This window comes from Lissotriton vulgaris, chromosome 1_1 (assembly GCF_964263255.1).
Source record: "Lissotriton vulgaris chromosome 1_1, aLisVul1.2, whole genome shotgun sequence".
Taxonomy (NCBI): Eukaryota; Metazoa; Chordata; class Amphibia; order Caudata; family Salamandridae; genus Lissotriton; species Lissotriton vulgaris.
Window position 1 is genome coordinate 1,430,060,668 of NC_141685.1, and position 24,829 is coordinate 1,430,085,496.

General features: G+C 43.2%; 2 protein-coding genes across 2 annotated transcripts in view; one reads left to right on the forward strand and one right to left on the reverse strand.

The window, feature by feature from the left end:
- The window catches only part of ALG10 (ALG10 alpha-1,2-glucosyltransferase), a 43,529-nt gene extending 19,775 nt beyond the window's left edge, over window positions 1–23,754 (reverse strand). The window contains exon 1 of the mRNA XM_086967243.1: window positions 23,467–23,754. Coding sequence (XP_086823369.1) covers window positions 23,467–23,631 — 165 coding nt within the window. The 5' untranslated portion in view covers window positions 23,632–23,754. The remainder of the gene's footprint in view (window positions 1–23,466) is intronic.
- A 400-nt stretch (window positions 23,755–24,154) lies between these two features.
- TPRKB (TP53RK binding protein) overlaps window positions 24,155–24,829 on the forward strand; it is a 61,135-nt gene continuing 60,460 nt past the window's right edge. Inside the window, exon 1 of the mRNA XM_086967245.1 lies at window positions 24,155–24,226. The gene's annotated coding sequence lies outside the window, so the exon portion shown is untranslated. The remainder of the gene's footprint in view (window positions 24,227–24,829) is intronic.

Below are 24,829 nucleotides of genomic sequence, written 5' to 3' on the forward strand. Positions count from 1 at the left end.
ATTTTTTAAACACTGGGCTACACTATATGTCACAAATATAGTGTTCTACAGTGTATTTTAACATTTTTGCATATTTAATTTTTCACAAAAAAAGTATCAGAGGACTGCAGTAATATCTACAAATTACCACCGGTGTACTCAAATATATATTTTTTAAATTACATTTGTTAAAAAATTTAAAATAAACTGCACTATACTATATTTCAGTGTATTTTTTACATATTCTTTTTTATGTTTTCCTGTTCTCAAGCAATACTCCATAAACCTTCCTAAAAATATACAGAAAAATATAAATATATTTCCCTATCTTTTATCACTTTAATAAAGTTAACATAGATAGGGACCAACAATAAAACCTACTACTTACCTATATGTAAGGGCCTAACCCAGTGTCTTAAGTTTTATACTTTCTCAGTAACAACTGTGCGTTTGTTGGACAACATCAGAACTGTACAAGACTGACTCCCCGTACACCATATGGATTTGTTGGACTTAGTCCTGCTAGCTCACAGTGCACCATCTGTACCGCCAACCTGACAAGGTAACACATGGATTGTGCAACCATAGAACATGACAACCCTGACTCCCCAAGAAAATCGTGGTAACATAACTAGAACCCTTTTGCTTAGTTCCTTATGTATACCCAAAGAGATACACAAGAAACACACAGTAAAGCGTTTCAATATTTATTGAAGCATTGTGATTCTGGAGTAAAATACTTGTGCTGCAATAATCAATAGAAGGAAACAGAATAATGTGATTAGCATTACAAGAATGGTGAAAAAGATAAGCCATTCAACCATTTTGCTTATTACAGAGAATACATGCTTGCATACAAGAACTGTAATATATTGCACTCCTATCTAGCACATCCTAACCTGCATGTCTAGGGTGAGTGAATCTGCCTAATTACTGTAAGGTTATCTAACTCCCTGTTACCTGAGGGTAAGTGTCATTAGGCTGCCCGTCATGGTGGAGAGCTATACAGCATCCCTCGCATGAGGTAAACATGAAGCAGCTGGGCTGGAATTAATCCATCGGTCTACCTCTCGGTGCCAACGAAATGTCTAAATAAGGGAGTGATGTTGTTCATATAATAAACAGCATCTATGATACCATGCCGAAATCCCAGTCAAGCTGCTATTATTTTTGCTTTTCTGATAGCTGTCACCAAAAGGGCAACACAAATAGCATTTTGTGTATTGAATTTAGCCCTTGTACAGAATGTTCAAAGTATTTGATAATGTGCCCATGAAGAGGAAATGTAAGCATAGCTCAGTTCAGAGAATAAAATTCTGCCCAGGAACGCAAACGAAGTCGTTAATTGTCACAGTGTTTGAGAAAGAAGGCAACTTAACGCGATCATGTAAAATGGTGGTGTTTTTCCTGAGACCTATGATGTGACCACATAACACCAGAACACAACCAAAGTGTGGTGAACACCATATGGCCACCTTTTACTTTTACTAAGGCAGCCATTAGCCAATGATATACTGCATTGTGATTGTCATGTACCGCAATACACTGCAAAGTTACAGCTGTAGACCGTGGCACACTATATAACTAAGGGTCTGATTATGAGTTTGGCGGAGTGGGAGCGGTTGCCACGCCACTGCCTGCTCCCACACCACTAAACCTCACAGCCTGCTGGCAGCCTGCCAGATTAAGAGTTATCTCATAGTCTGGCAGGCGGTTCTTTGGAATTCCCACAGTGCTGCCTATTAAAAAGGCATCACAATGAGAGCACCATAGCCCGTTACTGTACAACATGGACTGCAAAGTCCATGCCGTGCAGGAAAAGGGGTGCATGCAGACGGGTAGGTGGGGGTTCACCATGTGCCACCCTACATGCATCCCATGGCCCTGAGTGAACAGGGAGCCCTGTAGGTCCCCCTAAGTTTTCTCACCGCCACTCTTTTCCTGGAAGGCTCACCGCCATGAAAAGGATGGGATGTGAGGAAACTCCTAATATGCTTGATGGTCCCGCAGCAGCACGGCCAGCATATTTTAGCCCTCAGACGGCCGCCACCAGAGAAACCTGGTGGTTGTGGCAGGCCTATTGCAGTCCGACTTCAATACTCTTAGTACGACGTTCGGACCACTGGTGCAGCAGTCCACAACCGCCACCGCACCTCCACTGAGTGTTTGGTGGTCCTATGGAACGTCAAACTCTTAATCGGACCTAAGTGTTTTCTAGACATAACTTTAACAGTACTTTACCAATATATAGCTGGAAAGATTACCTCTTTCCACCCCATAATATATATATTCCTGTCACATTTCACCTACTTCTGTTCAGCCACTTTCACGCTACGTCAGTTTAAACTACTCTCTGCTACTCCACTCCACTCCACTCCACTGTAGGGAATACCACTCTACGACACTCAACTCTACAACACTCCACTGTTTGCTATTCCACTCTACCCCACTCCAGACTTTTATATTTCACTCCACTCCACTCCACTCCACTGTAGGGAATTCCACTCTACGACACTCAACTCTACAACACTCCACTGTTTGCTATTCCACTCTACCCCACTCCAGACTTTTATATTTCACTCTACACCACTCCACTGTATACCAAAACACTGTACGGAATTCAACTCTATGGCACTTGACTCTATGCCTCTCTACTCTACATTATTTCTGTGTACGCCACCCCTCTCAACGCCACTGCATGCTAAGCTATTCAACTTAACGCCACTCCACTCAAAGCCACTCCACTCAATTCTACACCAAGCCATTTCACTCTACACCACTCCAGTGTGCCCCACTCTACAGAACACCCCCAGTCTGCGCCACTCCAGATTATACTACTCCAGTCCACGCTATTCTGCTCTACGCCACTCAACTCTATGCCACTCAACTCTATGCCACTCTCTGCTATTCCACTCTATGCCACTACAGTCAATGCCACTCCATTCTACACAGTCCACTTTATGCCACTCCACAACACTACACGCTATGCCACTTGATTCTATGCCACTCAACTCTTCGCTATTCCAGTGTACGCCACCCCTCTGTAAGGCACTTTACTCTATGCTATTCCACTGTATACCACTCTACGCTACTCCACTCGACAACTCCACTCTACATTAATCCACTCTATGCCACGCTACACCATCCCACTGTATGCTATTTGAATTCACGCCACTCCACTCCACTCAATGGCACTGTACTGTTCAGCCCTCCAAGCTATTCAACTCTATGCCACTCTGCTCAACACCACTCCACTTGATTCCACTCCACTGTACTCCACTCCACTCCACTATAAGCTATTCCACTGTACTCCACTCCACACTATTCCACTGTCTGTCACTCCACTCTACAACACACCACGTCGCTCCATGCAGCTCGAACATACTCCGCTCGACGACACTCCGCTCTATGGCATTCACTCCACGCCCCTCAACTCTAAGCAACTCCACTCTATGCCACTCCAACGTACGCTACTCAACACTATGCCAGTAGATCAATCTTAAATGAACAACCAGTGCTATCCTAAATGTGGTTAAGGACATAAAACTGCCCCAATCTTCAGCCACATCTAGTTCTAGTGAGCAGATTACTTTAGAACAGGGATATTCAATTTTTAAGGGGGGGGGGGTCAGATTACATTTTTTAGGAAGTTACAGTGCCATTGTATTTTAGGAACTCTTTTCATACAAGGCAGTGATGACAAGTGAATCCTGCCACCAAGGATATCACAGAAGTAGCAGTGGAATGGGCTACTGAATCCAAACTTTAAAAAAGCACATTCCTCGTTATAATAGTAAAAATAATATTTTTAATGAAATATTAATACGTGGCTAAAAAAAGCCACATACTGTGATCTTTGTGGCTTCCCCAGGGGAATGATGTGCTATATAAATGCTACAGAACTATACATTTTAGAACAGATGCAGGTTTTCTTCCTGTTCAGCTCCGAAAATTGCTACAGATCACATCCCACTTTTTTATGAGCAAAGTCAGCATCCAGTGTACTACCATCTTCACTTGTTACGTAGACCCACAAAAAGCATCTTCAATGGAAGTTCCTAAACATATTTTTTTTATGTCAGAAGCATTACCTTTTTTAAAAGGCCACAACTGGTGAAATAATGAGTTACCACTCAAGGGCAAATGACTGCTCTAGCTGTCCCATGCTCAGATCAGTGAGCCAGATCTGAGGGTTGATAAACTGGAATCTGTTCTCTTGCTCCCCATCAGTATTGGGGGCACCAGTGATTCCTTATATGATTAAAATGACAGATACTACATTTTGACAGCTGGAGCGATTTAGGCCAATATTTAACTTTCGTTCGATGCTGTAACACACAGACTCCTGACTGAGCTCAATAAAAACGTTATCCTCTCAAGGATCATTCGCTTGTTAATCCCAAAGCTTCCAACTGTTTTTCTCTGAAACTTGCCTCCAATTCACACTTTCCTATCCAGTCTGAATTGGATCTTCACAGACTGTCGAAATTACAAAATGGTGGTCCCTAAAACACTAATACCACCTTTTACCCCCTACCCACCCCTAAAACACCCTGTGCACCTACCCACCCCTAAACCCTAATACCCATACCACCCTGCACTCCTATCCACCCCTAAACCCTAAAAATACCTTTACCAACATATACCCTTACCTACCTCTAAACACTAAAAATAACCTTAAACCAAAACCCATCCCTAAACCCTAGATATACCCTTACTACCCTATTACATTACTTACACCTAAACCCTATATATATATATATATATATATATATATATATATATATATATATATATATATATATATATATATATATATATATGTATATACATACATACAAACAAACACACACACTTATCTTGAATATACTTACCTCCCAATAATAAAAGAATGCTTGATAAAGGCAATGAATGCGCAATGCGGCTGTGTGCTAGCGCACCCTTTCATGTGTTGTTAAATGTGCAAATGAATGTTGGTTTGACAATCTCAAAAGTATTGGAAACACAATAGAGATGTTATCTAATTCATAAAATGTATTTTTTGCTTTCTGTTTGAGTGTGCAATTATTAATATGAAGACATATTTATGATATTCTTATTTTGAATTCTACTCCCCATTTAATAACATTGAATATTCGGTTGGGGAAGATTTTTTTTTTTTAATTCGGTTGGGGAAGATTTTTTTTTTTTTTAATAAATATATTTGAAGGAGGTTCAATTGCCCGAGGATTACTGGCCAACAGGTCATTATGGAAATGAATGGTGGCACGGACCATTCAGACAATGGGGAGAACAGAGGATGAAACATTGTGAAGATTTTTGTTGCTAATTCTTGGACAATTCTGTCTTTAGCTCTAATACAAAATAGGAGTCCTCTTTTAAAAATCTAGTCTTTGATATAGGCAACTGAGTGACAACACCATTAATAATTCTTCGTCCATGCCTATTGAAGGCAAACATATCTCAAAAACTCCGCACCTTGTGGTGCATCATGGTCTAGAGCAGGAAATGATTGGTAGTCATTCAATTGCACGGGGTGCCATGGACCCTGGATCCAGTTGGTTTGACCCAGATATGGATTCAGATGGTCGTCATTATAAAAGACCATTTAATTATTTAAATGATTTATGGATTAATAACTTGTACTATGATAATTCTTATTAGGGTCATTGCAATGTATCTGATGCAGATAAAAAGCTTAAAAAAGAGGTTGTTCTGGATTCTGAGGGGAATCCTATGTTTGATCCCGCTCTATTGCAACATCCAAGCTTGGCAGAGTGGTTCCCACCATCATTTGTGGATGTTTACATTAAGTCCAGATTTAGGGGCCCGATGGATAGGGCTACTAGGGGCCAAGAGGAGCGATGAGTGCCCTAGGCCTACAATTTCTGATAAGGTGGCATTAACCACTTCATTTGCTTCAAAGACTGTTACTTTTCTAAGTAAAGGGATAAGGACACCAGAAAAGGGGTTAATAAAGCGTGGGTCTTTTTGTCAGGATATGCTACTAGGCACTTTGGGCCCATTGGCAACTCATTTTGAGCTGGGCGGAGCAAGCAAAGCCTTCAGGGGGAGTTTAGTACCCTAAAATAGTATCCAGGTGAGCTCAGAGGGATATTTGTTTCTTAGGAAACGCTAAAGCTGGTATTTCCTACAAAAGGAGGAAGGGTTTGTAACTAAAAATGTACCCGAAAGCGAGGGACTTGGCAAGCCCCAACATTGCTTTGAACATGTAGAGTTCCCTTTTTGAGGATGAATTTAATAAGGAAATAGGACGTTATGTTAAGGTCTTTCTCCCTTAAACTAAGCCCACTCTTCACTAATGAGATCCCTTCTAAGGCCTGTGGAATACGGGGTTGTTAAGCTGGCCAGCTGTTCCCCTTCGAACCAGCCGCCACTTCAGGTACACCAGCCTGGTGTTTTTCCAACAGAGAAGGAGGTGTGCATCAGCTTTGGACACATTGGGGATCAAGCAAGCCATCTTTGCAAGAATGGAGAAGTATTTCCAAAGACCCATGGGATCTACAAACATGGAGTACTTATCAAATAGACTTTTATGCAACACTTTACCAACACGAATTTCCAGCCTAATGAGACATTCTCAAATGAATGTCCTAATCTAGAAAGAACCCACGTTACTTGCATGTATTCCTAGTAAAGCTCTGGAAGTCTGAGATTGTGGTCACTGGTAGAGCTTCCTGCGTTCTTCTGAAAAACGGCAAATGTCATATTAAGGAAGTCGCCACAAATACTTCAAGGGGACCGACTGACTGAGGTTTTGGGACACAAGCTTTACTAGGAATACATGCAAGTAACATGGGCTCTTTCTAAATTAGGGCATTCATTTGTGAACACACAACACTGTGGGTGAGCACCACAAAAATAGCAGGGGGGGTCACTAAGTAGATTCGAAGTATCCCTTTTAGTCCCTATCTAATGCCACAGATCCCAGGGGGGCAGGGTGGAGGGGGGGCGGTCGGACTCCTGGGCAAGAAACATGTCGACCTCAGATATGAACGAAAGGAACATTATTTCCAGTGTGGTTCTTTCACTTTGATATTAAACTGAGCAAGGACACAAATATAACTCATTGTTTGATGACCTTAGTTAATTTAAACTTTCACTTTGGCTCTCCAATCTACCACTGCATGTACTGAAAAAATCCTCCAGGGTAAGCGTCTGTCGTTTTGAAGCTTTCCGCTTCATTTCTCACCAAAAAAATGATCTCCAGCAAAACCCCCCCCCCCCCGCGGGGCCCATTAGCCACTGCAGCACCCACCCAACAAGGAAACTAGGAACACAGCCTGATGATGAAGCATGCCACCTCAGTAGGTGAGGGTCTGTGCATCCCAAAGTGAACTCTGAGAAGCAATTGAACCCTCAAGGTGGGTTTCACTTCTTATCATTATTGGAACTGCACACTCAATATATATGATATTTCCAGGGCCACTTTACTACTGGGTGTTCCACAGATTAAAAATAAGACATTTACAGAAGGAGCCAGGTTATTCCCAAATGGTTCCACTCGACAAAAATGCAAAAGCAGAAGTTGCTTGGTGGTTGGCTCACATGGATACCTTGAAAGAATTTGCAATTTTTCCTACCTTTCCCAGATCTTGTATTAGAGCCAGATGCAAGCCTACAGTAATGGAGCACAAAATATGGCACCTTTTGGATTTGATCAGATCGAGCTATTTATAGGACCTACTCCTCCATTCGTTTGAGTGAAATTACACTGGAAAGGAACAGGTGTTCTGTTCATTCAGAAATTGAATAAGCAATAAAGACAACTTTAAATCTTGTTTTTATCTTGACACATTTGTGCTGTATTCAAGGACTGAGGTCAAATGTCACCTTGTCTTTTTAGTAATTGCTGCTTATGTTATCCTGGAAAACAGTGTTCACTTTACTTTCTCTTATTACAGTTAGAGGTTTTTGTCAAGTGATCTATCGGACAAGAATTGCGAAACAAAAGGCTGTAAGATGCAAGTTTCTTTCTCGCACACAACATTTAAACAGCTTGTAAATGAATAGTACACATTTTTCAAAATATATCAGAAATTACGAAAGCACATTACTTTTGCAATTCTGAAGTGTGATGCAAACAAAGATTAAAATAGGAGCAAAACAAACAGAACACTTGGTGATGTGCAAATAATAAAAAAATTCAGAAACTCGACTTCTAAACATTGTTTGTACACAATATAGTTTTATCAGTAGGTAGCATGTCAGTGGGAAATTTTGTGGTCATTTGAATGGAAAATCTGCTGACTGTAAAGGAGTGTGCTACCACTTCATGCTTTAGGTTTTTTTTTTAAAGTGATAGTTTCTAAATATTATTTGAGAAACATTCCTGCCCCAAACCGGATGACAATGCTGTTAATGAACTAAGAGGCAAGTCAGTGGTTATCTGTATCCTATATGTCGCTAGATTTGCGTTATTTGTGGAGCAAAGGTGTAGTCGATTAAATCAAACAAAAGTGATTTTTGTACAGCAGACATGCTGAAGAAAATGGTGGTCAGTGAATATATCAACCGATGATCACATAATTTGAAAACAGTTTATGGGTCAAAAGCATTACAATTTGGTCGAGTAGATTATTCAAGTCACTAGACCTGCAGATCTAGTAATATTTGTATGATTTTCCAAGGTTTGAGGAAGATGGTCCATGACGGAGTCTGCTATGCATATACATTGTTCAGAGCTTCTTGAAGTAAAAAGCAAAGCAAAGTTTCCAGTTCTCCTACATATGGACAATTTGACTGCAGTCCGTCACATCAACAAATTGGGGAGACAAGGTTGAAACTGCTGGCAGAATCAGCAAGAGTTCTGAGGGTAGTGGGTTTCACACAAGAAATCTATTTGGTGCAGAGTATCTCCCAGGGTAGGCCAACAGGGTGGCGGATTGCTACTCACTAAATATGTTGGGCAGCAGTGAGTGGAGCTTAGATTTCTAGGTGTTCAAAGTTCTGGAAACTGTGTGGGGACCTTTCGGAATGGATCTCTGCTTCCAGACTGTCTTCTCAGCTGGATAACTTTTTCAGTCAAAGGCTGTATCCGGAGCCCTTGGCATCAGATGCCCTTCCCATGGATTGTCCTGAGGGATACATTATGCATTCCCTTCTTTTGCTATGGTAGCCAAGAGCCTAGCCTAAATACGCAGGCAGTCGGCAAGGGTGGTGTTTACTCCCGACTGTGTTCTCTTTCATATTACAATGAGAATTAACAATGCAGCCACTTAGGTAGAATTTCTCTGTTTTTCTTCACATTCAAATCTGTGTAGTGAGATGCCTTAAACAGTATACCTATATAAACAAAGGAAGTAAGAACATCTGCACCTAAACTATTGATAGCCATAAGGAAACCTTTTATCCAGGTTATTTAAACAATGTTAAGTAACTGGGTAAAAGAAGTAATGTCCATGACAAATGATTCACAGGGCAATTAGAAGCCCATTCAGCCAGGAGGGGCATGTTTTCCAAAGCATTCTGGACTGGTGCAAAGCTAAAGGACATTTTAAAAGCTGCAGGCTGTCTAGGGTGTCAACCTTTAGAACATTTTTCTGTAACTTTATTTAAACATGCATATTATGAGCCTCCGGCAGTCTTGTGTTAAGATTGCAGATTCTCCTAGCCACTTGTGAATGAGAGTCCTGACTTTATTAAAGGCAACAGAGATGAGATTTATCCCACCTCCATGTTGCACCCTCCTAGAAAACAGTTGGTAATGAACGTGTTTCTCCGATTATTTTAGCCTCTGGACAGCCAGCTAGCAACCATTTGAAGACTGGAGGAACAGAGAGGCTGGAAGAGCAGTCCAGTTAGACTCCGAATTAATGTGATGGGAAGGATTCTGTAAAGACCAAACGGATTTAATGTGGCTTTAATTGCCATTTCTTTTATTGTTTCTGATCTTCTGCTTTATTCATGGACTTTAAAACATTATCACAGTCGCATCAAGCAACAAGGACGCGGTTTGAGGAGTGGTGCCATTTATACTGTGTTACTAATACATAGTGTTTTGTTACTTCTTGCTGAGCCATCAGGACTATGAGTGTTGTAGTGTGTTTAAGTGCTGTGAATAATAAACACTAAGAAAAGACAGTGCATAATACTTGCTTCCATTATCTTTGGTAAAATCAGGACTCTCCTTTACAACTGACTAGGACAACATCCAATTGACAGAGGTTTTTTACACATATCACAGGTTCCCGTTCCCCTGTCAGGGAGGAAGAGGATCAGATTTTGTGAGGGAAGAGCGTTCCACAATGGGCAAAATGTTTTCACACTCAAAGAGGAAAAAAAGGGAATAATATAAGCACTTGTACAGAAGGCTCTTTCCCCTGCAAAGATTTCTGAGCTATGTAGAACTCTGAAAAGTAGGATGAGGAGCCCCAAGGAATAATCACAATATTCCCAATAGTATGAATTTGCAGGCGCTGAAGCTGCAGAAACTGTCTCAGGTAAATTCTCCACAAGCGGCCAAGGACGGGCAGCGGTTGGGTCTCCTTGAGTTCATCACAAGCAGGCCTGCAAAGGCAGCAGCCGGAGGGGGTCCTCGATGCTCCCCTGATGCTGGTAAATTTCCTGGAATCCTCCCCACAGGGAGTGAGGGGTGTTTGACGCTCCAGATGCTGGTCCTTAGTCGGAGCTTGGACCTGCTCGGATCACCACAGTGGTCTCTTTCTCTCGACGACTGTCTCGTCCAGAAAACGCTCCTTGCCATGTGCCGACATAGGGGTTCACTGTCCTTACTCTTTACATGGGCTATGGGCCAATCGGCACAGCAGCAATCTACGGGCAGCCCCACCTGGCAAACCGGGTTGTCAACTTTGCTCCACACATCGACAAAGCAGCAATCATCACAGCAGCCCTCCTATGGCATATGGGGGTCACCAACTATTCCCTGAACACAGGCAATAAACCGTTCAGTGCAGCAGCCATCTTCTAATGCCTTGCTACAGGGATCCAACAGCCAGGATCCCGCATTGGGCCTATCTCCCACCAATGCTCTCCTATTACTCACAGGGCAACACTGGTCTAGGCACCCAGGCAGGAACTGGTGCATCAGCCTCAGGGGCAGGTTGGTGGTTTTGAATTCCCTCGGTGAGGTATCCTCACCCATCATGGAGACTGGCAGGTTTTGGACCCTAGTCCTGGTCGCAGGCAGAAGTGTTGCAGAACTTCTCATCCTCGTACAACCCGACTGGCTACTTGACAGTTAACAACTTTGGGGGCCTCGATCTTCCCTTCTTAAAGTCCATTTCCGGATGGCAAATGTGAAATAGATTCTGAGACTTTAAGGTTTATGTTGGGGCCCTATTTTCTTTTAAATTGCCTTCTCCTCTGCCCTGCCTTCAGAAAGAAATCTGTCACAACATGAATAGCTCAAAATCTAAAACCCAACAACACAGGCCATGGGAGTGACTAGAGGCTCACACTTGGATTACAGTCACAGTGATTTGAGCCTCTGTCCTACTCTTTATGATTCTCATATCAGCCCCATCTCCTTCCCGAGATGTGCCCAGGACCCTTCCCAATGATCTGTCTCTAAATCAAAGAGCACCCTTTGAAGTGTACTGATGAGCCTGGCTCTCCTTCCCTTTAGTGTGTCCCATCCAGCACACAGGGATGCAGAAATGCAGAAATCCACAAATCTGTTTGGGGGCAGGAAGGTTCCTCTAGCTCCACATTTGCTCCTGTTAGTTAACCCTATGTCTACCAAAATGGAACCCAGAGTCTTCCATGTATTTACCATTCACAGGCACACATACATCCAGCACATACATATAACTTGAACACACTGCACAGCACTACTTTCTTCGTGTATTGTACCATTCACAAGCACACTTATACCCAGCACATGTATAGCACACGCACAGTGTGAGACTACACACCAAACCGAAGTAGGCCCAGGGTGCATTATGGGCATAGCAGCAGAACTTTAAATGAGTGAGCCAGTAGAAAGGCCTGTTCACTCCTACTAGCTTTTTAGGGATGGGCCTCTGCCACACTTTGTATGCCTCAGTGCGCTTACGCTTTGCCATCCTTCCTTGTTAAGAGTGCTTCAATAATAATGCTTGCTTACTACTCACTTCCCAATCCATCTCCCTTTCTTCTCTCAGTCTCTTCCAATTTCTAAAATATGTGATGTACAGTGCTTCCATCATATCTTACCTCCAGTGGGCTTCATAGTGTTGGTTATGTTGTGTTCTGTGGGGAAGGTGAGCACAATCAACTATGCTACATTGAATCTGATCATGTAGCTAAAGATTACTTTATTTCGACATTAAAATACTTCCTTAATATATGGGTATGTGTGCTTGTGATGGATGGTGGGGAAGGCAAAACGTTCCTAGTTCTTTGGTGAACACACTCAATTTATTTAGTTATTTTTAGGAACTCCTATATGTACTTCACACAGATGGAAATAGCACCACCAGAGGTACCCTCATCAGCTTCTGTAATGCCACCCCCGATCTCCAGCGACCGTGAACACTACATCTTCCTTAGGTTCTCAACTTCCATCTTGACCACCCCAGCAACACCAACAAAATGGACCTCCTGGAATGCACGAGCAACATCGGCCTCAAGCAACTTGTCACCAGCCCTGCCTACATCACAGGACACACGATCAACCCCATTTTTACTTCCAGCAACACAGTCAAGTACAACCACACCTCACAGCTAGCCAACACATCGAAACTGGAAAATGATTTCTGAAGACTGGGCGAACAGTACTCTCAACTCCCACCTCCCAGACACCAACATCCAACCCAGAACAAGGTGCGAAGAACTTCTGCCAGTGGATCACAGAATGTGCCAACACAATCACCCTGCCAAGCTGGCCAAGTCCAAAGGAATAGCAGAAGTGCCAGCTGGTTCACCGGAGAGCTGAAATACACCAAAAGCAAATATCAGAAACTAGAAAGGAAGTGGCGAACCAGCAAAGACACAGGAGACCATACCCCTTCAAAACAGCCTCAACCAGTAGCACCACTTCCTGAAAGAAACAACCAAGAAAGCCCTAGCAGACCACAAGGAAGCCATCACAAACCACAGAAAGGAGCTCCTCGCCATTGTGAAAGAGTTCTCTAAACCTGCAGCTGCAGAGAACACCATCACACCCACAAACACAACCCCGAACACCTGCTCACTGATTGGGACCCTCTCACAACTCAAGCCACAATCTCCATCATGAACTCCGTGCACTCTGGAGCATCCACAGACCCCTGTCCCCACCACATCTTCAACCTCGGGCACAAGACCATTGGCGACGAGCTCAATAAAGTCCTGAGCAACTACATCAACTCGGCCTCCTTCCCAGGGGGTTGGAAACATACTTAAGTAAGGCCAATCCTGAAGAAACCTTCCACTAACCCAGCCGAACCAAAGAACTACGAGCCCATCTCCTAGCTCTCCATTCCAGCGAAGGTTCTGAGGAGGCAATCAACCAGCAACTCACTGAAAACCTAAAACACAACAACCTCATGGACCCCTCTCAATCCGGATTCCGGACCAAACACAGCACCGAGATAGCCCTTATCGTAGCCACCAATTACATCAGAGCCCTCCTTGACTGCAGCAAAATGGCAGCCCTCATCCTCCTAGACCCATCAGCCTCCTTCAACACCACCTCCCATCACATCTTAATCAACAGACTCTACCACATCGGAATCCAGGGAGACAATGTCAAATGGATCGCCTCATACCTCACCAGAAGAACTCACAGAATCAGTCCCCCCCTGTTCACCCTGAAACCCAAGATGATCTGCGGCATCCACCAAGGATCCCACCCTCTTCAACACTTACATGACCCACCTGGGCAACACCGCCAGATCGCACAGACTCAATATTATCTTCTACACTAACGACACCCAGCTCATCCTTTCGCTGTCAGAAGACCCCTCCACCATCAGAGCCAATTTCCACAGATGGGGAACTGGACTGGATGAAGGACAACTGACTGAAGTACAACAAGGAAATGCTCATCTTTGGGAACAACAGATCACCATGGAGTAAAGCATGGTGGCCTGCTGAACTCAACCCATCCCCTGCCCAGACAGACCACGTCTGCAACCTCAGCATCAGCTTGGACAGCAAGCTATCTCTGAAGAAACCGGAAAACGCTGTCTCATCCGCCTGCTTCCACATCCTTCACATGCTCCGCAAAATATTCAGGTGGTTCCAAGTCAATACCAGAAGGACAGTGATGCAGGCTCTCGTCACCAGCAGGCTTGACTATGGAAACTCACTCTATGTAGGTATCACTGCACGCCTTCTGAAGAGACTACAGACAATACAAAACTCTGCAGTAACACTCATCCTCGACCTCCCCAGACTGACCCACATCACACCACACCTCAAGAAACTACACTGGCTGCCGATCCAGATGAGATGTCAGTTCAAGGTTTTGTACACAAAGCCCTGCACAACATGGGACAAGCATAAATCAACACGTTTGACCTCCAACCAACCTACCAGACACCTACGGTCCGCCTCCCTCTTCCTCTCAGACAACCCCTGGATCCGCTGAAGCAATAGCGGAGGACGACCCTTCTCACACCTGGTGGCCAAAGCTTGGAACCACCTTCCCCTGCACCTCCAGACCACCTCATCACTGCAGGAATTCAGGAAAGGCCTCAAGACCTGGCTGTTCAAATGACAGGATAAGCGAAGCCGCTAGCAACTCCATCACTTTGAGACCCTCATGGGTGATTTGCAGCACTCTATAAATCCCTGATTGATATTTGCCAGCTGCCGCTTAAAGTGTACCAGTGGTTGGAAGTGTTTGGCACTGGCATTTACTTCTGAAGACAGAGACATAGTTTTTATCATAAAATATTGCCTCAAAACAAGAGAGAGAAAGACAAAAATGAAAAAAGAGAGGGAAGGAAAAAGATAGGAAAACAATAGCACAAAGAGAAAGCAGGGTTGAAAAAGAACATCCAAGATTAAGATAAAGCAAAGTAGGTGGTGGAAGAAAAAGGCATAATGTGGAGTCAATTTTAGGCTGCCTTGGTATTGAGAAGCCCCAGTACTTGGCCATCAGGCAGGGGTGCGTAAGAAATATTCTGGACTCGCAGGACCTATTTTTTTCATTTAATCATTGGGCAGCTGTGACTGATGCGGGTTATCGTGCACAATCAGTGTAGTCCTTCTACTCTGCTTTCGTGATCTGGACCGCACTTAAGTATGTGGGGCAAGATGAGCCGCAGATAAAAGCACAACCATCACTTTATAATTTCCATTATCTGCAACTTGTAGCTAGCGCTTGCAGTGTACCTACCAAGTGCAGGTCTTGAAAGGTACTTCGAAAGTTTTCAAAGCAGTCATTGGGTATACATTGGTTTATTTTAATTTTGTTTTCAACTCAGCCATAAAGTTGATCTATAATTACCTTTGCCTCAAAGTGAAAGCTCACCTAAACCAAGTTTACCGCTTCCAACAATTACTCTTCATTTTTACTGATAACGGAAAATGAGCCACTCTACTAAATCAAAATACACACTTTATTTGAAAATGTGAATACAGTTTTGGATGTGAACATCTGATTAGGAGTTATGCTTTTAGAAAAAATATGTGAGTGCTTGTCATAAGCTTTACGCACCAAACCTTAAGTTTATCAGTGCTGTAAGACGAAGAATAAGTCTCAAAAAGCTCCAACTTGGCAAGGATAAAGGGGGCCTCGGAGTTCCGGACCTTAGGGCATACTACTATGCCTGCCAATTGCAATGGCTATCCTTTTGGATGGCCAGGCGCAACCTACAAAAAAAAGGATACACTGAGTGGGATATTGCAGGAGGAGCCTTGCATACACTACTTCCGTGGCGCTGCAAACTTCCGCGACAGCTGCCTACCCTGTTGAATACAGTGCTGCAGTGTTGGAAAGTGGCACTTCACTACACGGGCACACATTCAGACTATGCAGGCAATATCCCCCTGATGGGTATACCACTGACGGCTGGACGTATAACAAAGCGTGCCATCGCTCCCTGGGCTGAAGCAGGAGTCAGCACTGTGTCGGACTTGTTCCATGAGGGACAGTTACTAGACTAGGGTAACTTTGTTCGGGAGTCGGAGTGCCCGACCACCTGTACATATTGCATGCAGCTGTAACACAATGTGTTAAAACACATTGGGCCCCACATCGACAGGAACCAGCCACACATGAGTTGGTTAAGATGCTATATTACATTGGAAGGGGAAGGCACTTAGTAAAATGGTTATATGTCGGGATCCGGGCCCATGCGGGAATAGCCCTCACTACGTTACGAAATGCATGGTCGGGAGACACAGGGCGGGACATAGAAGATAAAGAATGGGAGAAAATTATAGAACACCCAAGGAAAATTACAAGAAACGCAAGATTAAAATGTATCCAATCCATGATACTTCACAGGGCCTACCTTACCCCTCATAGACTGGACAAAATGTTTCCACAAACGCAGCACAAGTGTCCTAGATGCTACGAAGTGGGTGCCGATTTAGCTCACATGATGTGGTCCTGTCCGCATCTAGGGGGATTTTGGGACTCGGTCAGGACGCCACATATCTGCAGTCACACAAAGGGACATAACCAACAATATGGAGGAATGTATCCTGGGTCTTCATAAGTCCTCCTCGAAACACAAGGTACAATATAGGTTTGAGAACCTGTCATTAATCCTCGCAATACTGCCATCACCATGCGGTGGAAATCCAAGAAACCACCCCACACACACACACATGTGGCATAGCGACATGATTAGGTGGGGCAGTGCAGAAAGTGCGACCCTAAGACGGGAGGAGGCCAAAGGATTACGTAAAACCCCGATAGCACTGGAATGGGATACAATGTTAGAAACTCTTTAAATGCAAGAAGTGAACATTGTGGAATATCATAATGGTTCAGAATAAGGAGTGTGGGTCTCAGAACCCGTCCCGAAAGTGATACTTTTGCTTGCAAGACTACAAATCTTTGGTTAGTGATAGTTAGCACTGTAATTCTTTCTTGAATTGTTTTATTACAGATGTAGCCTGCCGGGCCCTGGGCATCATGAAGCCCTACGATGCCGTTTCATGTAGACAAAGGACTGGAGGGAGGGGAGAGGGGAAACAAGTTGGGGAGTTTATGTTTTCTTATAATAGACAAAGACATGTTGTGAGAACGAACACATACCCGACTGGGAAGTTGTGAATATCTGGGTACTGTTACAGGCACATTTGTCAATGCTTGTGCAACTTATTTACGTGATGAGAAGAAAGTATGTAATGACAATATTAGCATATTACTGTGTTGCACAGCAGACTCACTTTAAATATTAAGTAATACTTTAGCAATGATGCAGACTGTAATGTCCCAATTGCCCAAGGTATTGTGATAGCCGTATTGTGTTAAATGAAAAGTTGCTAATAAAACTTTGTTTAAAAAAAAAATCAGTGCTGTGTGTCCCAGAGGGTCATCAAGACATACCACACAGATGGAACGAGAAAATATAATTGAAGAGTCACAGTATGTGCCTACACTCTCTCCTCAATGCAATGTCCTTAGTACGGAGGAGTGCAGCCATGTCTATTTCACTGAGACCATACCTCTGATGTTTATCTCTACTCATCCTTCGACTGCCTGGGCAGGCAGTAGCCAAATGATGGAGCTAAAGGATAAAAGAAAGACTCATTTTGTGCCTGCACCAAGCTTTCACCGAAGTCATGCAGAGGCACGTAGTAACATGCAACTTTTCAGAGTCAATGGCAAGGCATTGTTTCGATATTAAAGAAGCACTGCAATAATAAAACAAACACTTTGGGGAGAAAATGCAGGTCATTTCCATTTTCAAGGCAAGTTCATTTTATTACGCTGCCATCTCGTCACGCAACACCTATTCCAGGAAATGTGTGAAACGTTAAATCACGATATGCTGGTGGATCTCCATAATGCTGACTGTCTGCTCCTAAACACAGCTCCTGCAAGTTCAACGTGAGTGAATATCCCCACCCCAACCCCTAGAGTTTGTCCCTACCATACATTTGCTGGACGATGTACTTCCAGTGCACGTTCTGTAGCTCTGAATCCGGCTCCTTCGTCGTCATTGCTAACAATGCACTCCCTACAGTCAGTGAGCTTTCAATGCACTTGTTGCAGGTTTAGTCCACCCAATACATCTCTTACATGCCCCGCACTCCCAACGTACCACCTGCTTCATTGCTGCTCTCAGTGCACCCCATCGAGTTTTAGCTCCCAATTCACTTACTCAGCATGCACCCACTGCTACTCTGGTGCTTCTAATGCACTACTTGTACCCTCAAGTCATGCTTACATACCACCTTATGCTCTTCCTAAAGATAGTGTGGTTCCACTGCATTTGCTGCAGCTTTTGTCCTCCCAATGCGTCCAACGCTCTGAAAGTACCATCCGCCGTGTTGCTACTCTCAGAGCACCTCCTACATCTTTTGCTTCCAAATGGCTGGTGCCACAAATGTTCTTTTTGCATCCTGTGTTTACAAACCCGTTCCTGCACCTTTTGATATCAACACACCTATTGTAGTGCTTTGGGTTGTTTACCTGAGTTCCATTTACAATGCAATCTTATGTTGGAATGTCCCCATGGTATTTCTGGCAGAGCTTTCTAGGGAGACAGTTAGTCTACTTTAGACGAGCTGCTAGAAGGGCTGTGTGCTGGCTGTCAAGAATAAACCTACAAACCGTCTTCACTTAACACCTGTCTAGTGTTGATTATTCACAACACGTTTTGGTGACAGCACCTCGGGCCCCGTGTTGCAGGACAGCACCAGTAGGACCGTATGTTTTACTGTTGAACTGCCGGTGTACAGGCAAGTGCGGCGCTCCGCTTATGGACCTATGATTCTGGTGCTTGGGAGGGGTTGCTTTCAACGTTGTAATACTCTCTGTGCTCTCCAACTGTTTGCTGGAAAGGGGGCGGAGAGACAGCAATTGCTGGGGCAACGTAAAAAGATACTCCTTGGCAGCCACTAGGTTTTTAAGTAATTACATAATAAAGGCCACATGTAAACATAAAGTTAATGGATTTGATAATGTCTTATTTATTCTTTTGATATTTATTTATTATGATTTCTTTCAATATATACATGAGTCACAAAAGTGGTTCTAAATGTTTGACAGCTACTTAATTTTTATTTGCTTTACAACTGTTTAGGTGCAGAAGTGCAACACATATTTGACCATTTACCCCCAGCTCTTCGGCCTCTGGACATAGAAAGGGATGCATTTCAAGGGTGACACCAGCATCATAGTGGAAAGACACAGGTTTTTTACTAGGACACAATCGCAATTACATCCATTGATAATTTTTTTGCTGAGTTGACTATTAGCTGTGCAAATTTGATGGGAATCTGGATAATTATTTCAGGGACCAAACTGTGGTTAATTGTTTTGACAAGCGCATTCAGCAGAAATTGCTATGCTGTCAAAATCTAAATCTCCAGGAAACTCTAAAGATAGCTAAAGAAATAGAAAGGTCAACCCAGGCTTCAAAAGGAGTCAATCAAAATCAAGCAACAGATTTCTGCGGAACAGGTACATGCAATTACACTCTAAGCCAAATCTCATAATTCCTATGATAAAGATAAAGAAGGATGGGATACCTGGTGGAAGTTCCAACACATGCTTCATGTGTGGATCTAGCAACCACCTGGTCAATGCTAAAAACTGTTTGGCAGCTAATAGACTGTTTGAAATGTATGAAATTAGGCCATTTTACGAAAGTATGCAGAAGTGCGCAAAAGGTGGGGGTTGTATGGGAAGAGGAATATCATTCTTACCTTGAATAGGCAGAAGAATTTGACACCAAAGTAGTCGTATCTATCAAGATGGTGGGGACCACTCAATAAAATGTTAAAATTGGTGATCCCATATGTGATGTCTGTATAGATAAATTTAAATTAAAGGTCACTGTGGATTCAGGGTCACCTATCACTATTATTATTGACGAATTATACCATTCCGAGTGGTCTTCCATCCAGTTGTTGCCGTTTAACATGCGGACTATAGCTTTTGGTGGCCATAGCATTGATTTGAAGGCACTTTTGTGGATACTCTCATTTAAAGGGAGGTCCATCTCTACTAAAATCTGTGTAGTTGTAAAAACAATTACAATATCCTGGGGTGGAGAGATCAGGGAGTGCTTAGCATGATGCTCAGACCAGCCACTGAATGTCCCATATCCTTAGTGGATCCAATGGATCAATCCCAAAAGACAACAAAATTACTTACAGATCACATATGTCAATCACAAACATGGACAAAGTTGCTTGAGGATCACAAATCGTTGTTTGAGGATCATCTTAGGTTAAGCACCAGATTATGTTTAAAAAAAGGTGCTGTACCAAATGTGCATTAACTAAGCATTGTTCCTTTGAGTGTTAGAGGCCAGTTGAAGGATCATCTTGACAAACTGTGTTCTGCTAAGGTCATTGAGCTTGTTGATTCCTTAGAGTGCGGTTCCCTCATTGTGGTAGCCAAGAAGAAAAATGGGGAGATAAGGCTATGTGTGGACCTCAGACCTCTCAATAAGAACATCTTAGTGGACTGTTTTCCACTCCCTAAAATTCAGGAAATGGTAGCACAGTTGGGTGACGCCAAGGTGTTTTGTACCATTGACCTCAAAGCAGTGTATCACCAGATAGATTTGTGTTCCAATTCCAATCTTTAACCACCTTTAATATACCTTTTGGGGTGTATAGGTTTTTGAGGCTGCCATTCCCCCTAGCGTAGCCGCTTCAGTCTTTCAGAAAGTAATGTAAACATTTCTGGGGGGGAAAAAACAAGTTTTGCCTTACCAGGACGATATCCTGATATTCATAACCAATGAGAACGCGCATTTGAAAGTTTGAGACGATGTTCTGGGCACACTGGAAAGACATGGTTTAACTGTAAAGAGGGACAAAAGTTACTTCTTTGCTCAAGAGGTGGAGTATTTAGGGCACATTTTGTCCAAGGCATGTATTACGCGCAAATCAGATTAGGTCAAGGCAATTAAACAGGGCCCAAGAACCTACACAAAAGGATCAGTTAAAATCCTTCTTAGGTCTGAGTAAATATTATTCCAGATTCATACAGAACTTTGCGTTACAAACTGAACCCCTTAGGAGAATTTTGCACATGATTGGGGGGCTCTGATGAATATGAAGAGTTTAAGGTTTTGAAACGATTGATTGCTGATGCTCTTGCCTTATCCCCATTAAAAGATGATCCTAAGTCAAATGTGACGGTAGATGCTAGTGGTATTGGTCTGGGGGCAGTACTGTCACAAAAGATGGATGGTAAAGAATGCACAGTAGCTTTTACCTCCAGACACCTGTCCATGGCAGATCGTAATTATAGTACAATAGAACATGAGGCACTAGCCTGTGTGTGGGCCACCAGACATGTTTCAACATATCTGTGGGGATGTAAGTTTTCTCTATTTACTGATCACAAATTGGTATTTTTGCATTCGGAGACGAATTTGAGAAAAGGCCAGTCCACCTTTAATAAGACTACTTGCAAAAATTTAATAATTCAATTTTGACGTAAGACACATTCCAGGTGCAAAGAACGCCAGAGCATATTTTCTGTTCAGGTGTCCAATTCAGAATGTGGGGGAAAAGGTTCTAGTTGATTAGGTTGAGTGCGTTCTTGGAAAAGTAGATGTCAAGGTAATTGCCAGTAAAACCATTTCACTTTTGGAATGGAAGGAGTGTGCTGAGAAAGACACTTGTCAAGTTAAGACAGTTCATCACTAATGGTTGGCCTCAGGGAAGGGATGTGAGCGATAAAATTAGATTTTTTTTACAACATTAAAGAATAGCTGTCTATTGAAGGTGAACTGTGTGCTTCACGGTAGAAGGCTCATTCCCCCAAGTTTCTTAAGGAAGCGCTTGGTGGTTCTTGCGCATCAAGGTCATGTTGGCAGAACCAGTACAAAAAAAAAGGGTGAGTGATTTCCATTGGTGGCCGGGGATGGACAATGAAGTGGATGTGTGTGTCAGCCAATACACAAGTTGTAGTCAGGCCAACAAATCCCTGTGGGTTTATCCGGCTCCCCTGTGCCCAGCTGTATATCCCAAAGGCCCATGGGAGACATTGGGTGTGGATTTTATTGGTCCCATGTCTGATCTATTAATCTGTAGGAGATGCGCTTTGGTAGCTGTGGATTACTACTCCAAGTGGGTTGAGTGTAAGTTTATGAAGAAACCTAATACGGAGGTAGTGGGATTTTTGTCATTGTTGTTTGGGAGGGGTATCCCCAGGTTATTGTTACTGACAATGAGGTGCAGTTTAAGTCAAATACCACGTAAGAATTTATCAATGACCATTGTATCAAACATCTCGCTGTTGCTCTGGGTAGTCCTCAGAGCAACGGGATGGTACAAATGGTTAGCTGCATGTTGAAGGACACTGTCCAGATAGCATTGGCTGCTGGGGTAGATTTAACAAGGGCTGTCCAAGATAGGCTGAGAAGCTATCCTAATATTCTGCATTATTCTACAGAAGTTTTGCCTTTTGTTTTCTTGAGATGCTGAAATTCATCTTGCGATGTATCCCCTGCGTCGGTTGTTGATAAAACTGAAGCTAGTAGAAGAGTTCCTGCTTGTGAGGAGGTGTGATGCAAGGCGAGTTCTTCATCTGTCGCCGGAAGGGTATGCAACATAAGGAATACGGGTCTTCCCACGTAGCTACATGAATATGTTTTGCATTATTACTTGATTTTATTACTTTAAATATGAATTGTTAATTTTTTTATTATTTTGTTTATGGTTGTTAGTTCATGTATATTAGTTACTTTTGTTTAGGTCTGTTAAGGGGGAAGATGCGTTGTGGGTTTGTTTACTCAGTTTCCATTTGCAATGGAATAATTTTTGGGGATGTTGCCACAGTAGTTCTGGCAGAGCGTTCTAGGGAGACGGTTAATCTACTATGGACAAGGTGCTTGAAGGGCTGTGTGCAGTCTGTCAAGAATAAACCTACTTTGCATGACACCTGTCTTGTGTTGTTTATTCACAGCATACAACTTACACTCCCAATGCGCCTATGTCAGCCTTCGCTCTCAATGCATGCCCTATGCTAATTTATTTATTTAATGCAATTTTACAAATCGGAAACTTTACCCGAAGGTGTCAGAGCGCTTTACAAAAGGACCAGTTACATTACATAAGGACTTCAGAGTACATGTTACATAAAAGATATGAACAGAAAAACTCTAAATTCACAGAAGAATGGTAGTAAGTATAAACTTCTACTCCAGATTCTAGTGGTTGGAGTAATTTCTCCCTAAGTAGTAGCTACAGGTGTGTTCCCAATGTAGCTCCAGCACACTATGCTTCTTGGCACTTTGGCAGCTGACGCTTCCTGTCGTCTTAATATCACTGCAGCAATCTTTCACTCACTAGTGCAAGCTTTGTTAAATGTAGCCCATCAGGGCAGTGTAACCTTCAGAAATGTTTTTCTTTGTGTAGCATTTAACAGCTCTGATGCCCCCAAGTTACCTCTCGGAAGCGGCCCGCGCAGTAGAGCTGCGCCTGCTGGACGTGGAAGATCTCGTCCATATACGGTGTGCGCTGCTCCCTCGTCACCCTAGAGTAGATTAGGCAGGAGAGCAAAAAGCCCCCGCTCAGCACCGCCGAGAAGAGCCCGTCCTGCATCACTCGCATCCTGCAGCCTTGGTATACTGGCAGTGGGAACAGGACCCGAACTTGAGTCCGGCGCAGCTGTACCTGTGCTGGGCAGAGCTGGCTGCAGCGATACTGTGAAGATGGCAGAAGCCAGCATCAACTCGTCCGCGAAGGGTCGGCGCCATCTTGGAAAAGACATCAATATCTGCCAACGACTGATACTTACAGCAAAAGTGGCAATAGAGATGAGAAAGTAAAAGGCGAATTACAAACATATGCCTTTAAGCCACTAACCTCCGAACCCCCATGATAAACCCGTTTTAATAATTCTTCATTAAAAAAAACGTAGAACTAATAACTATCTTTATCTATATTAGTCTTATTATTACACTTTCGAACACAATATTGTATATTCCTGGACAACTGCTCTGGAGGCTGTTGAACACAAGGCCTCTGTATGCGCTAGAGACGTTACGAGCAGTAGAGACCAGGAAGGGCTTTTTATAGGCTGAGGTCTTTCTATTATGTCTAGTAATTTCACGCGCAGTCCTTTTTCCCTTTCCCTGATAGGAAATTCGTGGAGGGTTAGTTTCAGCCCTGGTCTTCAGCACAGCGGTAGGAGCCCGAGGCACAGGTCAGTGTAGGATCTAGAGGGGCCGCCTCAGTTCTTGATCGTTCTCTGCTCTGCGGAAACGGCCGGCATATGTTTTCATTTGCACGGTGACTGATCTACCTTTTCGAGTTATTCAGACCAATCTGCGTAAAGCAGTGGTCGTTAAACAGTTTAATGCCGAGGCCCCTGCAATTATTTTTTTAAATCACCCCTAATATTTTTCACAATTATTCTATTAAACTGGTACTGTTGACATATGTCTAGACTTATTTAAACACTGCATGTAAGTTATGTTACAGTTTTCAAAATGCAATCATATACACGAATGCCAAACATACTATCTGGTCAGGTAGGAAAACATAGTTGGAGTACTTCCCATTTGACACCTTCTCTCAGCTAGGATATAAATGACAGATGATGTTGGTGATGGCACATTAACCACAGAGCTACTTACTGTCGCTCATTTTTTTCACTGAAAACAAAGAACTGTTATCGGCTTATGCTTCTTTTGACTAGAGCTTGGCGCACCCTCCTTTGATCACTCGAGGTCCCCAGTTTGAGACCCCTGGTAACACTGGGAAGTGCACCATATTTTGACTTGTATCCTTTTCTAGTCACCCATTG